Source organism: Mus caroli, unplaced genomic scaffold, assembly GCF_978045245.1.
Source record: "Mus caroli unplaced genomic scaffold, Mus_caroli_1 scaffold_14, whole genome shotgun sequence".
Classification (NCBI taxonomy): Eukaryota; Metazoa; Chordata; class Mammalia; order Rodentia; family Muridae; genus Mus; species Mus caroli.
Genome location: NW_028227269.1, coordinates 102,106,996 through 102,123,744, shown reverse-complemented (window position 1 = coordinate 102,123,744; position 16,749 = coordinate 102,106,996). Strand labels below are relative to the sequence as shown.

Genomic DNA, 16,749 nt, shown 5'->3' with positions numbered 1-16,749 from the left:
ACATTCCCACACATATCAGGAACTTCAGGCAAGGGACCTAGTTCCCCTTTAGTGCAGTCATCCTGAATAAGCTCAAAGCACCCTACACTGCTGTCACTTTCAAATCTTTTGTCTTCTTTCAGATGTTGCTTCTTCTCTCTGCCTGGAACTATGAGAGAGAGAAAGAAAGGGAAGGAGAGAGGGAGAGAGAGAGAGAGAGAGAGAGAGAGAGAGAGAGAGAGAGAGAGAGGGAGAGGGAGAGGGAGAGGGAGAGAGAGAGAGAGAGAGAGAGAGAGAGAGAGAGAGAGAGAGAGAGAGAGAGAGAGAGAGAAAGGGAAGGAGAGAGGGAGAGAGAGAGAGAGTTGCCAATTTGATTCCCAATAACATCTTCTTCCTACCCACAGAATTTAGTTTAATGTTTTCACTTCTTCTTTGCTTACATTTGGTTCTGAAACCAGGGAAAGAACACAGGGAACTTTTCTCAGGGTCTTATCCCCCCCCCCACCTTATGTTTCACTTTGAGACTTCTGGGTATTTCTTCTGGATTCTGCTGGCTCCAGTTACCCACCACATTCAACATCAAATTTTAGAGTTGGTTGCGCCAGCTTTTCCCTTCCACTGTGCAGGCTAGATTCACGTCAACTTGAAACAAAGTGTGCTCATCTGACACGAAGGTATCTCAGTTGACATTTGAACCTGTCTCTCAGTCTGCAATTTTTTAGTGATTTAAAGAGTGTGCCCAGCCCATTGCACATGGTGGATTCTCTGGACTCATGAGACTGGGCCCTGTAAGGAAGGAGGCAGAGGAAGCCATGTGAAGCAAGGCAGTAAGCAGCAGCTCTGCATGGTCCTGCATGGGCTCCTGCCTCCAGGATTCTGCCTTGTTTGGACTCCTCCTTGATTTCCTTCAGTGATGAACGTTGTTGTGGAAGCATAAGCATCAGCAACCCTTTCCTTCCCAACTTGCTTATTGGTCATGGTGTTTCATCACAGTGATAGAAAAGTGAATTAATGTCTCCTCATACCCTGTCCATATGTCTGTCCACTCCTACGATTTAATTTAGTAGCTACATCCTCTTTGTCTGTCTCCCTCATTGGTTCACTACGGCCAACTTTCTCTCTGTCTGGACCCCTGGAGCCTACTGAAGAAAAGTCTGTTGGATTCCTCAACTTTGATATACAGGACATATCCCATCCCTGGACACTAACCAAGTCTTTAACTTTCCCTCTGAATCACCCCAAGAAAGTCTACACTGCAGCATGGGGGGTCTGTTTTATTAAAGCCTGAACTTGTCTTTGGCTCCACTCCCTGAGTCTGTACTCTTTTAGAAGGATCCATGTGATTCCTCCACTCTCACTGAGACAGGTATGACCAAGCCAGCTCAGTCAGTCAACAGGTTCTCCAGGGCAGCTGCCAGAATTAAGAAGCAAAAAGAAAATTAGACAACATAGTAGCATGACCCCAGCCACTTCTGAGGCTGAAGTGGGTTTATTTTTTCCCAATCTGCTCTTATACTATTTTAATTATATCCAAGCAATAAGGTCAAGCTGTACCATAAACACAGTCAAGGAATAAGCAAAGCAATACACAAAATCTGTCTGGTAATCACTGTTTCTAAGGACTTATCAGGATGACCAAGATATCTGAGCCTACTTCCCTATCCTAGCCCAAACTTATATTCTTGCCTGTAGCCTACTTCTTTGTTCTACCTAAAAATTAGATTCTTGCCTGAGCTTACTTCCCTGTTCTTAGCTTAAAATTAGATTCTTGCCTGAGCTTACTTCCTTTTCCCGGTCTAATGTTATATTCCTGCCAGAAACCCATTTCTTTTTTTTTTGGGACAATGTCAGATTCTTGCCAAGGGGCCCCAAAAGCTCTCCACATATTCTGTTACTCTATTATGTGCAAGAGGAATCCGACACTCTCTATTGCATGATCTGCTTCTTGTCAACCTTCTGAACCATCTGTCCCCTTATTTCCATTGCTCTAATGTATCAAGTATATCCTCCCTCAAGACCTTGGCTCTTGCTGTCAGCTCCTTAGATCCCAGGTTCTCTGTCCTTTTTTACAGCTCAGTTGCTCCTTCCCTTGAATTCTCAGCTCATGTGGAGCTGCCTCACTTCTTCTCCTGCTGTCTCCCTGGTTGTTTTCCTACATGCTTCTGGAATGTTTTGTTTTATTGGTCAAACTTTCCCAGGGAGATAATAAGTCTACAGGGAGGTACTCTCCTGCCTCATGCACATCTTGTGTCTCATGATTGGCACTGAGTGGTTGCAGATGTCCCAGCTGGTTCATCCACCAACCTTTAGGTATCTTATTCTAGGAATCCATGCCCTTGCCTCAGATGACAGTCACTTCCCTGACCCATCTCGATCTCCCACTATCATAAAGTAATGCCCCTGTAGTAGTGTTTTATCTCTGGACTATTTATTGCCAGAATTTGCTGTCATGCCAACATGTTCTCTGATATTCTTCCATGTGACCTTGGGCAGTCTATCACTTTCTGGAAATCAGTTTCTATCAGTGTAGGAGGAGCAGAGAGATACTCGGGTCCTAAAAGCTGAGGTTGCTGAGAGCCTCATGTTATCCCAGTCTCCTCCATCAAAAGGATTGGTCTGTTCCCATTTGTGTGTGATCATCTGCCTCAGGGGATGTCCTTACTTGATGATAAGATATAGGCTTCATGCTCACTACATTAACATTCATAAGCTCCTCATACACACGTTTATGAATTCATTCACACATTCATGCATTCATTCATTCATTCATTCATTCATTCACTGCTGCTCTGCATCTAGCTCTGACCTGTATGCAGAGGATATGAAATGGGCCACAGTTGCTGGCCTTGAGTCTTAGGTTTCAGAGGTGGGGACAGACACATGGAAATTGTGATGGTGTGGTACCTGCTCCATTGTCAGGCTGATGACAGACAATCTGAAGTCTAGATTTCTATCTAGTCCTTAGTTCTCTTGTTTCACTGTGACTTATTGTTAAGGGTTCTGGTTGTGGACAATGCATACTTCATGGTCCCCAAATCTCTAAACCTGTGATGAACCTACATTGTGCACTTAAGACTAGTGTAAAGCTGCCCAGCTCCCTAAAGTGCCCCTCCTTAAACAGAACACCAACAGTCAGGGCAGAAGGCATGGTAGCCTGCATCTTCCTGACAGCATCTTAACAGACAGCTGCCTGTATCTATTCTAATATTGGAGTTGGCAGAGGGATGATCAGAGCTCTGAGAGGTTAATGCAAATGCAGTTAACTTGAGAGAAGAGACCAGAGGCATGCAGGAGCTCCAGCAGGAAGGCTGCCCTGAGGAGAATCCTCTCTGCTGAGAAGTGTAAAGGAAATGAAAGAGAGGTGCTTCAGCAAGTGTGGGCTCATACTGGAGGTTCTCAGCAGTGGGGAAGCCTGCATAACTGTTCCCTCCTTCTATTCCCTTTGGTCTGCTGCTGGAGAGCATGTGTAGTTTTGGTATGGTGTATGTGCGCGTGTGTGTGCATGTGCATGTGTGTGTATGTGTATAGGAATGTGAACTGTGTTGGACTGTGTCCTATTCAGCTAGCTGGCCATCTGTGGATGCACATTCCTTTGTAGTGAGTGTTTTCATTGAACCTTCCAAGGAGCTAAAAAGACTCAACAGGCCAGCATGGCCCTGACACTGAGGTTTGTCCACAGGGAGGCAATGGGAAGCTCCAATTCTGCTTGTACTAAAGTTGAGTGTGGGGTGTACATGGCTGATAGTCCCCAGCACAAATATGCAGAAGACAGTAGCCCTGACCTATTTTTTCAGAGGAGAGCTGGGTAGCAGGGCTCTTTGGAACAGGGTTAGTGTTCAGTGTGAGGGTCAAAACAACCTCTCATCTGCTGTTTAATATACTCTCAAGCCTCAGTTTTCCCTCCTGCCTCCTCTCTGCTCCAGGATTACATGAAGGTCACATTTAGTGACACACACATCCTGAGTAAGTAGAAAATGCAGAAAGTCATCTGCTTTTGGTTTCCCTTTCTGAGGGGAACAATGGCTTCCCTTTGGTTCTGGCCTGAAAGTGTCAGAGCAGTTGACTGGAAGGGAGGGATGTCCTAACATGGCTTTCTGTCACCAATGTTATTTCCTTGTTCCTAGCCAATGTATCTGTTGAGGAGGATGTCTTGGTTCTGCTGATAAACAGTTCCTAATTTTGAAGAAGTTCTTATTATGAGAAAATGAAACCAAAAGTGATAATATTGTGTGTTAAGTTTAACTAAGCAAAGATGTTATTGTTTGAGTAAAAATTGCAAAGTCGTACCCCATGCATATAAGCTGAAGAAATCAGTAAAGCTTTGTACCTTGCCAGGAGATCAGTAGTCTGTCTGTCCCTTTTTTTTTTGTTTTGTTTTTTGTTTTTTGTTTTTTGAGACAGGGTTTCTCTGTATAGCCCTGGATGTCCTGGAACTCACTTTGTAGACCAGTCTGGCCTCAAACTCAGAAATCAGCCTGCCTCTGCCTCCTCAGTGCTGGGATTAAAGGTGTGCACCACCATGCCCGGCCCATCTGCTTCTTTAAGGCGTTCAAGAAGCTGTTCTTCGTCATTTGGTGCAGAAACCCAGAAATCTTCTGAGCCAAAGGAATGTTGCTTGCCTCCAAAAGCCATGGCTAAGTAAGAGAATCAGAGGTAAGGAATAGAGTAAAAATACGGTCGTAAGTAAAGTGAAACTAAAAGATGGGAAATTCCGCTAGCACTGAAAGAGTTCTTTTTGAAGGAATGCTTAAATCGTTGTTAAAAGCTAGAAGGAATTCTATACATGCCAAACAGATTCATTGCTTTCTTGCTTTTATGGAGGAAGTGTGCCCCTGGTTTCCTAGGGATGATACTATTAATGTGGAAACATGGAATAAAGTTGGTGAGTGAATTAGAAGCTTTTATGCTGCTCATGGTCCTGAAAAGGTGCCCATTGAAGCTTTTACTTTGTGGTCCTTAGTAAAGGAATGCCTGAGAGGAGATACAGGAGATGAGAAATGGGCACGGGGGACTCGGTCAACAGTAAAACAGTGACTGCAGCTCCAGTAAAACTTCTCAACCCTCCTAAATATGAAATGCCTATTCTAAATGAAAACAGGAGAAAAAAGAAAGGTCAGGATACAGGCACAGGAGATCTCTCTCCTACAGATTGAGATGATTTAGAGGAGCAAGCTTTTGAATATGATCAGCAAAAGCATAGATGCCTTTATCCATTGTCAACAGAAGCAAAGGGTGTTCAAACTACTACTGAAAATAAAGAAGTACTGACAAACATTGCTGCCAGTCCACCCATAGTCTTACCTGCTTTCAGGGATGGCACGTGGCCACCACCTCCTGGCCCAGAGGATATGATTATGAAACAATCTCCCATGCAATTAACATTAAAGAATGCTCAGCAAGAGGGGGAGGATCTTGAAGGATTCCAGGCCTTCCCAGTCATACAAAAGGCAGAATGTGACAGACAAGGAGAAAGAAGGAGAAAAGCAGAGCAGATTTTTCTTTTTTTTTTTTGGTTTTTCGAGACAGGGTTTCTCTGTGTAGCCTTGGCTGTCCTGGAACTCACTTTGTAGACCAGGCTGGCCTCAAACTCAGAAATCCGCCTGCCTCTGCCTCCCGAGTGCTGGGATTAAAGGCGTGCGCCACCACGCCCGGCTGGGATAATTCTTATACATCCCTTGATTTAAATGAATTAAAAGAACATATTCAAGATATTATGAACATTCTAATAATTGATACTAGCATTACAGAACAGACTAAAACCTTTGTTGATGCTCTTAAATCTGCTTTTCCATTCTTTACATCTTTTAAAAAATTGGGTAATCGGTGTTATAATTATGGCAGGATTATTAATAACTGGATATATTTTATTTCCCTATTTAATTCATGGGGCAGTGCAACAGACTCATAAAAGCTTGATTGAATTGAAGAAGTTAAAACTTGCTGAGGAAAAGGATCATCCTCCTCCCATGTTCATTTAGTTAAAGAAAAAAGGGTGGAATGAGGAGAACAATGGCTTCCCTTTGGTTCTGGCCTGAAAGGGTCACAGCAGTTAACTGGGGGAAAGTTCAGGGGCCGTCCCTCCTGGAAGGGAGGAATGTCCAAACATGACTTTCTGTGGGTCAAAGTTATTTCCTGCTCCTAGCCAAGAGTCAATATGTATCCGTTGAGGAGGATGTCTTGGGTCTGCTGATAAACAGTTCCTTATTTTGAAGTTCTTATTATGAAAATATGAAACCAAGAGTGATGATAGTGTGTGTTAAGTTTAACTAAGCAAAGATGTTATTGTTTGAGTAAAAATTGCAAAGTCGTACCCCATGCATATAAGCTGAAGAAATCAGTAAAGCTTTGTACCTTGCCACCAGAGCAGTAGTCTGTCTGTCTCTTTAAGGCTTTCAAGAAACTGATGTTCGACACCTTTCTGCACAGCCCATGGTAGACGCCTGCTGCTCATTCCTGGGACTGATATACCTTGTGTCTAGGGAGCTCCATGGCTGCTAAAACATGTTCTACATGCTCATCCCATAGGGTCTGGTGTTTTAACACTATGATGGCAGTTACAGATCAATGTAATGATGAAGAATACCAATCAGTAGGACCTGACACTTGGATGCAGAAAAATGAGTTTGCACTTTAAGGAAGAGAATAAACCTTAGCCATTTCATCCCTGGTCCTTCCTCAGCCTGTTCGGGTTAAGGATGCAATAAAAGTGACCTGGCTGACTAAGGGCAGAGAGAAGTGTGTGAGCCAGGTGTCCTGTTCTTCCTGCTATTCTTGCCAGCAGCCCTAGGCAGTCTACCTGAGTCCCAGCAGCCTCATTCGTTTAACTGAGAAACAGATGGGTTTGCTATGACAATCCTATATTTATTTCTTCTTTTATGTTCTGGTTGTAGCAAATCGAATAGCCCAAGTTCAAGGCCAAGTGCTCCATGTGCAAATTACATCTGTGCAAATCTAGAAGATCCTGAACATCCTTACCCATCAACATATTTGTCCATTTTCAACATATGTATATACACATGTATATCATACATATATGTGTGTCAATGTATATACAAACTCATGTATACATATTTACCCAAACATATGTATATGTGTGTCTATATAAAAATTCATACCTACACACACACACACACACATACAAATATATATATGCTTGAACTCAGGGCCTGACATATATTCAGAAAACAGCCTACCACTTAGTCATTCCTGAGCAGGTGTGTAATGTGTGTCTGTGTGTTTGTGAATGTGTAAGTGTGCATCCATGTGCACAGCCCTCTTCTTACATTTCCTTTGGACTCAGTGCCTCACTATCTTGCCCTACTGACCTTAAACTCACTCTCAGATATTTCATTTCCTCCTTGACTCAAAAGGAGGCGTAGATGACATGTTAGTAAAGCGACTTCTACTTGTGCTCACAGTGAAAGGGCAAAGCCAGTGAAGTGGAAAGGAGGGACTGCAGCTGGACTGATGGTGACATAGAGGATCTCGGGTCCCCTCTCCCAAGGCTCTGGTCGAGCTTGGTGTTTGGTTCCCATATCATGTTGTATTATTGTCCCCATGTCCCAGCACCACACACAAACTTCACATCCAGCAGCTGGGCCTTTCCTCTGCTGCCCAGCCCTTTAACACACTTAAATTTCAGAGAACCTCCCTTCAGTTCCCACATTTCATTCCTGCCTGGATGGATTTCCAGTGTCTTATTTCAAGCAATGTTAATCATTGCTGTACAGATTTCATACCCATTGATGAGTCACCCCCCATTCTCTGCTCCCCAAAGCTCCATATAACCATTACAACACTCTTTCTATTAATGAATTCCCCTCTTCTGAATATCACATGTCTAGGGGTCACATGACACAGGCCCTATTGGGTCTGACTTCTTTCCCTGTGAGCATATTGGCAGGGTCACACACAAGGAAACAGGAAATGTCACCTCCATCATTTGTCTAATGTAGTAATAACTTATGGCCTGAACAAGCTCTGCTCTTCCATGCATCTCTTGGGACTTGAGTCCCATTCCCTTTGCCAACTATGAAAAGCGTGGTGGATGATGGCTGCAGTGCCTGTCAGGTCCTCGCTTCCTGTTCCTCTGAGTACCTGTCTACAGTGTTATTGCTGTCTCAACCTCTCCAAAGATGCTGCACCATTCTCCATTCCTACAGCTGCACAGGAAGGCTTGGAATTCTAGCCCTGCAACCATATATCATGGAGAGAAACAAGTTCTTGGCCTATGCCTGCATTTTGAATCAGTTTCTGAGATGTAGCTGCAGGGGTTGGGCTAGTGTGAGGGCAGAAGTGGCAGCCAATGTTGATGGTCATTATAACTATTGCCGAAAATATTACTCCCTATCCCACAGTCCTGCATGCTAATCTTTCCTGTGTAAACCTGAGACCTTGTTGGTGATCTCTGTTAGGTAGTTGAGTTCAAACCTCAAGGTGATATGTCAGAGTTTCATTAGATCTAGTGGGAAGGACACATTGTGTTTTGAGTTTTGACCTTTCAGTTACTTCCCCTCGTTAAATTTTAAGAAATGGGTGCTCAGCATGTAGAAGGAACTGAGTCTCACAGGATGATACCAGGTGTCAGCCTTAGGGAACTGTAATATGTCCTATCTTTCTCCTCCACAGTCTTTCACCTCTATTGCACATTGGACCTCTACCTTTAGAGGCTTCTTCTCCATGACAAAATTTTGGTTTCAAGAGGCATGGAAAAGGTCAGCCCTGAAGGAATGATGAGAAGAAATTGCTGATACCTAGGTTCTAGACTCCTTTAAGAGACAGACTCATATTTTGGCCTCCAAAAGGGCAGCATGAGATTTATTAAACCCTAGGTTCCTTAGACACCTGGTAGAAGCCAAATGGATCGAGGGACAGAGCTGGTTCATATCACTACTCATAGAGTGCATTTGCTGTCCATCTCATGTCCTTGACTGACAGTTAGGCTTATTGTCATTGTGGGGACACTTGGCTACTGTCAATAGATGGCCCCTACTTCTCTCACACCATGGTTCTATGTGTGTTATCTTGGTGCTCACTGGGAAGGGAATCCTGTGTGTGTGTGATGCTCTGCTGACCACAGGTCCACCTGCCACTATGTCTTCTGAGGAGCCTTGAGGCACAGGTGTGTCTCCACCTTGATGGACAGCTTTCCCTCTGTCTGCAGGCCTCTGGCTGTGTTTCCAGGCTCACAGGATTCTCCATGGACACCCAGCACCTGACCCAGATGCACCTTGGCCTCCTCTCCTCCTCTACCTAGTTACTAACCTGGCTCAGTCCTTGAGCTGTATCACCCACTCCTCTCTCTAGGTTTGACCTGCTGTTCCCTCAAGATTCCATCAATGATGATCCCCATGACCCCTGCACCACCAAGTTCCCTGCATTGTGGCCACACAAGTTGCAGTGGTGTAACAGGAGCAGTGGTTGACCCTGCACAGCTCCCTGTGGCTCTGAGACATTAGAGGATCACATGGGGATGGGTTATTTACCATCTAGTGTATGTTCTGTCCTTTTCCAAAGTATGCTTCTTCTCAGGTTCCAGGAAATGGCTCCATTGTTCTTTGCACTGGACTAAATTCTCTTTTTGGTCATCTGACTACTAATACTGCCTCCTCTTCCTCCACCTCCTCCTTCTCCTCTTCATCCTCCTTACCACCACCATCACTACCACCAGCATCATAACCACCACCACCATCACCATCACCATCATCCTCTTCCTCCGTCCTCACCACAGAGCTCACCTCCTAAACCCAGGTCTTTTTGGGTGCTCTGTGTGCAGCATCCAGAGTCTTGACCCGCCCACCACCACTGTAAAGTCTCAGGCGCAGACTCACTGTTGGATGAAGGTTGTGCCTTGTCACCAGTCAACTTGAAATACTATGATACCTAGCTGTGTGTCATGGGAAAGTGGCTAAACTTCTCTGTGCCTCAGTTATTTTATCCATAACCGGACTCACAATAGCATGTAGGTCAGAGGGCCATCACAGGAGTCACAGAGTGTGAGTGACAATCTCTATGTCCCTGTTGTCACCAGAGGGTACAATCGCCAAACGGAAGCTCTGTGAACACTGTCACATTCAATGCAGTTACATGTTTATTGATCCTTAGCTCCTGCCCTTTCAATTTGTGTGATGAAGGTGGAGGTGTCCATCTGTCTTGTGAGGTTGGTCAACTGGACACTTAGGGTTAGGATACTTCTCTATCCTGAGTAGGAGTGCTAGGGGTAGAAGAACTGCCCTGAACCACAAGCCCCATGCAGCTGCAGGGCTGAGATCTCCACCTGTACCAGATCTGGGTGGGGCCAGGAGACTATGCAGGGGCTGAGAATAGCTCTGCCCAGAGGAAGGCAAGAGTAAGGTAGAACGGGGCACCAAACATTTCAGATGCTGAGATAGGCCCAGAGCTGCAGGTTCCCTTCTTAATCCTTATGGGTTGGCCTGTAAACTTGTATAGTCCCATCATGACTGAAAAGCTGAAGGCAGAAATAAGCAGAGCCTAAGTTAGAAGAGAGCCTCACTGATGGTCCCAGCGTTTTGGGTTGAAGCAGATACAGTGGAGACAGCAGGGACGGGGAATAACACAAATTTCAGGTCAGGAACTTGATTTAGTGCTACCATCAAGACAGGGAGTCTGACGATAACTAGCCATAGGCTTGTTTCTCTGCATGAGGATATGACAGAGTTGGTCAGTGTCACTGTCTATTCAAACATGGAAGGCAACATGTGCAGACAGACCTATGTTCAGGCATAATTTCCAGCAGTTGGGGAAAAGCATACTCCTTATTTAGGAAGTTCTCATCACTCTCTGGATTTGTAACTTTTGCCATAAAGAGGGCAATATGAGTGTTTGTGTCAGAGATAATCATCAGGAATGGCCTGTCGAAATATATTTTCATAGAGTAGATTACACCTTGACAACATTGGAGATTTTGATATCCTGTGCCAGCAGCTGCTTCTGTGCCTGTCTCACCCACATCCAGCACAGCTTTGTGGACCACCTGTGGGGAGAGAAACACATCACTCACTGGAGACCAGGGAGGGCAGGAGAAGGGTCTTGAGCAAGCAGTGAGTGCTGGCCTCACCTGCTCATGAAGATTTTTGTTACTTCCCTGAGCTCTATCCCTGGATTCCCAAGCCTCTGCTCAGGCTGTGAGATGAGGCAGGCCCTGGTTGGCTCAGTGTCTGAAACAGGGATGCCCTGAAACCACTACAACAGGAGGACAGGACTAGGCAATGCCAGCATTTTTTATTTTGTTTCTTATGTTTACTGCTGCTATTCTATGTGCTAGAGAAGAAGTCCTGGCTGTTGCAGTGAAGTTGAGGCTGGGCATGCTTTGTGCCTGCAGTGGACTGTGGGTGGAACATTCAGTGCAGCACAGGTTGGTATCCATGTGATCTAACACCAAGTGTAGGCAATCCCCACCATGGGTTCCTTGGTGAGGTCTAGTCCAAAGGGCAAAGTAGGGACTGGCTGCATGCTCTCAGCAAGATTATCTAGGGTGGGATTAAGCTCTCCCCAGCACGAGGCAAACAGAAGTACAGGGGTTCTCACACATTTGCCAATGCCACATGCTGACATGCCCTTAACCATCCACATTCACGACCAAACTGAACCACCCCACATTTCTTGCTTTACCTGAGAAGTTCTCAGATCCTTGGCTTCTGTGATCCCAGACAGGTCAGCCTGTTTGGAGAAGACTTCCCTGATGCCCAGCTCAGGAAGGATGTGCTCCAGGCTGTAGTCGGTGGAGATGGAGAACTTGGGCAGGCAGAGCTCATCTATCATCCTGAGAATGAAAGAAAAACACAGAGTTCCTGTACTCTGTGGCTTCTACAGTCCACTGTGCTGCTGGGGCTCCTCTACACAGAGAGCCCTCTAACTACAGGGAAGTCCTCTTCCCAGCCATGCCAACACAACTTGACTTTGTTCTCCCTAATACATTAATTACCTGTCAGTGCATGAAAGTGTGAACAGTAAACAGGAGACCTGACTTGGTGCTGGCTGCTCTTTGAGATTGCTTTCCTCCTAGATCCACAAATGCAGCCCTTCCCTGACACGAGGCCCTCTGACATCACCTAAGGAGCCTTCTGTTTAATGTAGGACCCTGCATCAGACTCCAGCTGTCCTTATCCTCTGACACTGCCCCTCTCACCTCACCACTCCTCACCAGTGAGGAATGAAATAAAGATTCACTGTATTAGCATTCCCACACTTTCCCTTTCTCAATTGCAACAAAGCCCAGAGGCTAAGAAATTTTTTTGGACTTTAATCTCTGATAGACTCTGAGGGTCTATGTCCCAGCTTGGCATGTAGTGGGTCTTCAAGTCACCATACCATGAATGTTGAGTGAATGATGGATGAGGGGATGAGAGGACTCCATGGGGCACAGCTGTATCTCAGAGCTCATCTCTTGTCAATCACAATCCCCCCTGGCTCACAACTCTCCACTCACTAAAGACACCATGTATACACAGGCTGTTAGAGAGGGGAGAAACCTCAGCTCCCTCTCTGAGCTGGTTTCAAATTGTGAAGAAAAAAAAAAACACAGTAAAATCAGGCCTGAAACACCTGAGATAGTGGAGGGGACTCAATTCAACTTCACCTGTCCCCTGCTGACACTTTAACCTTTACACTGGCTGTATGTGAGACTCTGAGGTACTGGGATACTAGATATCAGAACAACAGCACTAAGGGATCCTTGCCAGTTCTGGGTCTTTGTCTATGTACCTGGGCTTCAGAGATTTCTTCCAATTCCTCAGGGTCTCTGGTTGCAAGCTGGCTTCAACCTGCTGCATCCTGCCCTGGTCAGGGAGGATGAACAGGGCGCTGGCATTTCCTCTGTACTTCAACTCCACCACAGTGCAGAACAGCTCCTCATCCCGGAAGTAGGATGTTGTCAGGTTATTAATTTTCATCATGGGCACCTTCACAGACCTCTTCTCATCCAAGTAGAAGTCAGACGTACATGTATCATCTGGATGAAAGGGCATTTTCCATTTACCTAAATGTGGAACAAATCATCAGATTGTAACAGTAGCACAAAGACTGCATCTCCACCCCATATGGCACCAACTTCTGAGTCATGACAGCTGTCAATATACCTTCAACAGCACAGTGTCCCTTAGTAGTTTTATAATAATTAGAAAATCCTTGAGAGATACAGAACTCTGAATGAGAAGAAATCCGCAGGCTTAGTTTGCAAAGAACAACCTCTAACCCTCAGCCTGGAGAATTGAGCTTCTGAGAACCAGGTGTGTAAGCAAGGGATGAGAGTGCAAATGGTGAGCCTGGAGCCTGGAGGGAGACTGGGATCCTGTTGTCCTTAGGGGAAGCATGTCTAGAATGTAATGGGAAAAAAGAGAAGAGTTGAGTCCTTTCTCTCTGAGATCTGTTAGCTGTGCAGGGTGGGAATCATATTGTTGGAAGGCCGGACTGAGAGCCAAGCATCGACTTAGTGTGAAGCCAGCCCCTGGGTCCTGTAACACAGACTTGATTTACCAGGAATCCATTGATAGTGCAGTTATTAAGGCATGGGTAATGTGTGTGTTCCAGGAATTATAACTATATCTAAAAATCTTAGCATTGTAAGGCCTGTGTGTAATAAAAATTACACAACCGTTCCTGCAAGGCTTCAAAACCTACTTTAAAATGGGCAGCATAAAGGACACAAGTCCCCTGATAAGATCCTCTCCCTCCACTCCCAGGCAGTGACCACGCTCACCTTTAAAGTAGATGTAATTCACCAGCATCATGGATGTCCTCTCATCCAGGTCTGAGATGAGTTCCTTGATCTTCCCCTGGGTCTGATTGCTCACATAGTCATTGATGAGCTTGGTAGCCTCGAGAGGCTGCTGGAAGTCTGCTGTGAAGGCCTCAGCCTGATACAGAGCCCTCGCCTTCTCCTTGAACTCTGCCAGTATCTGCAGTTGCTTTTCAACAAACAGGGCATTGCCTGTGCTGATCTGTACCTGGTCACCTGGCTGACTGAAAATATATAGCAGGTACCTAAAGCCCTGGTGGATGTCTGGTTCAGGGGTCTCTGTGAGATTGAACTTGAGACCTTCTAAAATTTCCTTCAGGGTGTTGCTCTTTGCTCCCAGGGACAGGAGGGCCAAGGCAGTGGAGATGCTGAATGGGGAGAAAACAATATTTTTATCTGGATTCTTTAAAACCAGCTCCTTGTAGAGGCTGAAGGCAAAGTCAGTGTTGCTGGAGGCCAGTGTTAAACTGTCCACTGATGTGATATTTTCTTGCACTTCCTGGACTGCAGTGTCCCTTTCCAAGGTGACATCTGGGCAGCCAAAGACAGCAGGGGAGACACCAGCCATTACTCTCTTCTCCTGTGTGAAGGAAAAGATCCACTCAGTTTATGAGAGTTAGTGTTGTCCTGACCATCTTGTAGTTCTCTTATCTGGCCTGTTTTATGTTTGGTTGCCTCTGTATCCTTCATAGGAGATGCTCTTGCCTCTGTAATGACATCAGCCTGTGCCCTGCTTCCTTTACCTATGGAGGACCTGCTGTTACTGTAGCCACTTTCCTAATAGAGAACCATTATTCAGAGAAATGAAGTGACTGCCAGGGTCACCATGAAAGGAAGTGAAGAATGTGGGATTGAGCACCAGCCTGTGTTATCTTAATATCTCCTCTCCTTTTCTGACATTGTCATAAGGACTCACTGGGAGGCAGGAACCACCTTCCTTTGCAATTGTGTGCCAACACCTCATCACCTCCCTTTAGTCTGGACACAGGGTAAGAATCTTGGGCCAGTTAGGCAGGAGAGGACCCAGCCCAACCTCCCGGTGACCAATCTAAGGAATCTCATGGCAGTGAGATGGAACTAGAGCATGTGTCTTGGAGTGGGGATGTCAATTGAGAAGAAGCAGTGTAGGTGTCTAGCTCAGTGTCAGAGCCTTGGGACCTCTGAGAACAGGTACCAATTAAAAGGACCAATAGTGGAAGGTTCTTTAACTCAAGCCAAGGTACCTCCTGGTAGCTTATATCTCATTGAAAAACGGTGGGACAAAAAGTGAGTGGAGGCTGAGTCTCTCAAACCTGGACAATATTTTATTCTGGCTTTCAGGATGTCTGTGTGGTAGCAAGCAGATTGGTAAACGTCTGTGGGCAATCTGTCAAGAGGACCATGTTACATAATTATCAATAATATCTGTAATATATAATATCTTCAACATGGGATTAGATGTGACAAATGTCCAAAGGGCCATCTCCTCTATACACACTTGTCCTGGGAGTCACAGGTACCAGGTAACCCTAGAAGTGATGGTTTGTGATCTTTCTAAAGACAGCTGCTCATTTTCAGCCTCTGCACCTACTGTAGGAGAGATCAGAGGAAAGGCAGATTCCATAGGTGTGGAATGGGGAAGGGGAGGAGTGGAGAGGGGAGAGGACAATGGGAAAGGAGAAGAAGGAATGTGGAAGGGGAGGGAGATGGACTGGATGATGGGAGGATGAGGGGACAGGATGAAGAAGCTAAGGGGAAGATGGAGGGGATAAGAGACTGGGAGATGTAGGAGAAAGGAGAGCAGGGGAGGAAGGTGTTGGAGCTTTGCCTCATGTCCCCAAGGCACTGACATGCCTGCAGAGAAGCCAGGAGCTTCAGCTACCTTTACCGTGTCAGTCTGAGGCAACCATTTCTTTAGAAAAGCATCAGATAATTCTTTATTCCAAGGTCATTTCCACAGAACACAGGCTCATCTGTTGGTGGAGCAGTGAAATGAGTCAGTAGCTGAGCAGTTGTCTTATACTCCTGTCTAGGAGAGTGTGGCCCTGCTTTCCTTTCCAGAGTATTTACAAGGGAAGTGGGGTCCCTGAACCTAAGGCCTCTGCAGTCTGATGTGAGCATGGCAGTGGTGCTGACTCTGGAGAAGGGACTCTGTAACAATCCTGTCCCTTCCTGGCTCCTACATCAGCACCTGAATTAGCAAGGTCTCAGTATGGACCTGTGGAGGGTCAGAAGGAGCAGGCTCCATTTGCTTTCCAGGACATAGCTCAGGGCACCAGCAGCTTCCATAGCCATGAAGACCCAGATAAGAGTGGAGATGTTCAGGCACTGCAGAAATGTTCCTGGAGTCCAAACTAGTGCCCCAGAAAAAATGCTCACCCTTCCCAAACCAAAACCCTAGGTCATAGACAATACCACACACCCAGAGAAGCCTCCTTCTGTCCCCAGAGAGAAAGTATCAGGGCCTTACCTGCAGAGCTTAGCCAGCTCTGTCTGTGATAGCTGGCTCCTGGTGGTCAGGGCTGCTGCCTTCCTGGTCTGCTGTTCTCTCCACTGCTTGCTGAACTATTTATTTCCACCAAGGACTGGTCCCACATCTTAGGAAATGGTGATGTATACAAGCTGTGCTCTGGGCTCTGATGGGAAATGTGTGATTTCTAGGAAATAGAACTGATAGGTTTTAGCTTGCAAAATCATTTCCTGCTGGGCAAACCCCTAACTGTTATAAATAACATGGTAGAGGGAGGTCCTGGTGTGGTTTCTGCTTTTTAAATGTTGAAAGGAGACTGTGGGAGAGGGATGTGTAATGAAGGCAAAAAGACCGGGCACAAGCACAGACCACAAGTCCCTAGGAGGGTTAAAGCTAACGCTTGTCCTGGGCTTTCTAAGTCACTTGAAAGAGAAAACAATTCTATGTCCATGCTGGATGCACACATTCTGCAATGCTGACAGGCTTTAACCTGCTTCTATATAAGTGTCCTGCCATGCTAGAATGGTTACATAATAAACAGAGATGTGCTCTCCACTGTTTGGCT

At 45.7% G+C, this 16,749-nt stretch overlaps 1 protein-coding gene across 1 annotated transcript; it reads right to left on the bottom strand.

Annotated features, from left to right (window-relative positions):
• Nucleotides 1-10,051: 10,051 nt before the first annotated feature.
• LOC110289200 (serine protease inhibitor A3F) lies at nt 10,052-16,274 on the bottom strand. Its single transcript, XM_021155357.3, has 5 exons — nt 16,185-16,274; nt 13,697-14,315; nt 12,703-12,976; nt 11,611-11,761; nt 10,052-10,972 (listed from the first exon to the last, which is right to left on the bottom strand). Exons 2-5 carry the CDS (start codon nt 14,301-14,303, stop codon nt 10,667-10,669), a joined length of 1,338 nt encoding a protein of 445 aa, XP_021011016.2. The 5' UTR covers nt 14,304-14,315; nt 16,185-16,274; the 3' UTR covers nt 10,052-10,666.
• Nucleotides 16,275-16,749: the final 475 nt, after the last annotated feature.

Excerpts from the sequence above, each read along its gene's own strand:
- LOC110289200 (XM_021155357.3), bottom strand. The coding sequence starts at position 14,303 with ATGGCTGGTGTCTCCCCTGCTGTCTTTGGCTGCCCAGATGTCACCTTG. Across the intron at positions 12,977-13,696 it reads GAATTACATCTACTTTAAAG|GTAAATGGAAAATGCCCTTT; the intron begins GTGAGCGTGGTC and ends TTCCACATTTAG. Across the intron at positions 10,973-11,610 it reads AGGATCTGAGAACTTCTCAG|GTGGTCCACAAAGCTGTGCT; the intron begins GTAAAGCAAGAA and ends CTCTCCCCACAG.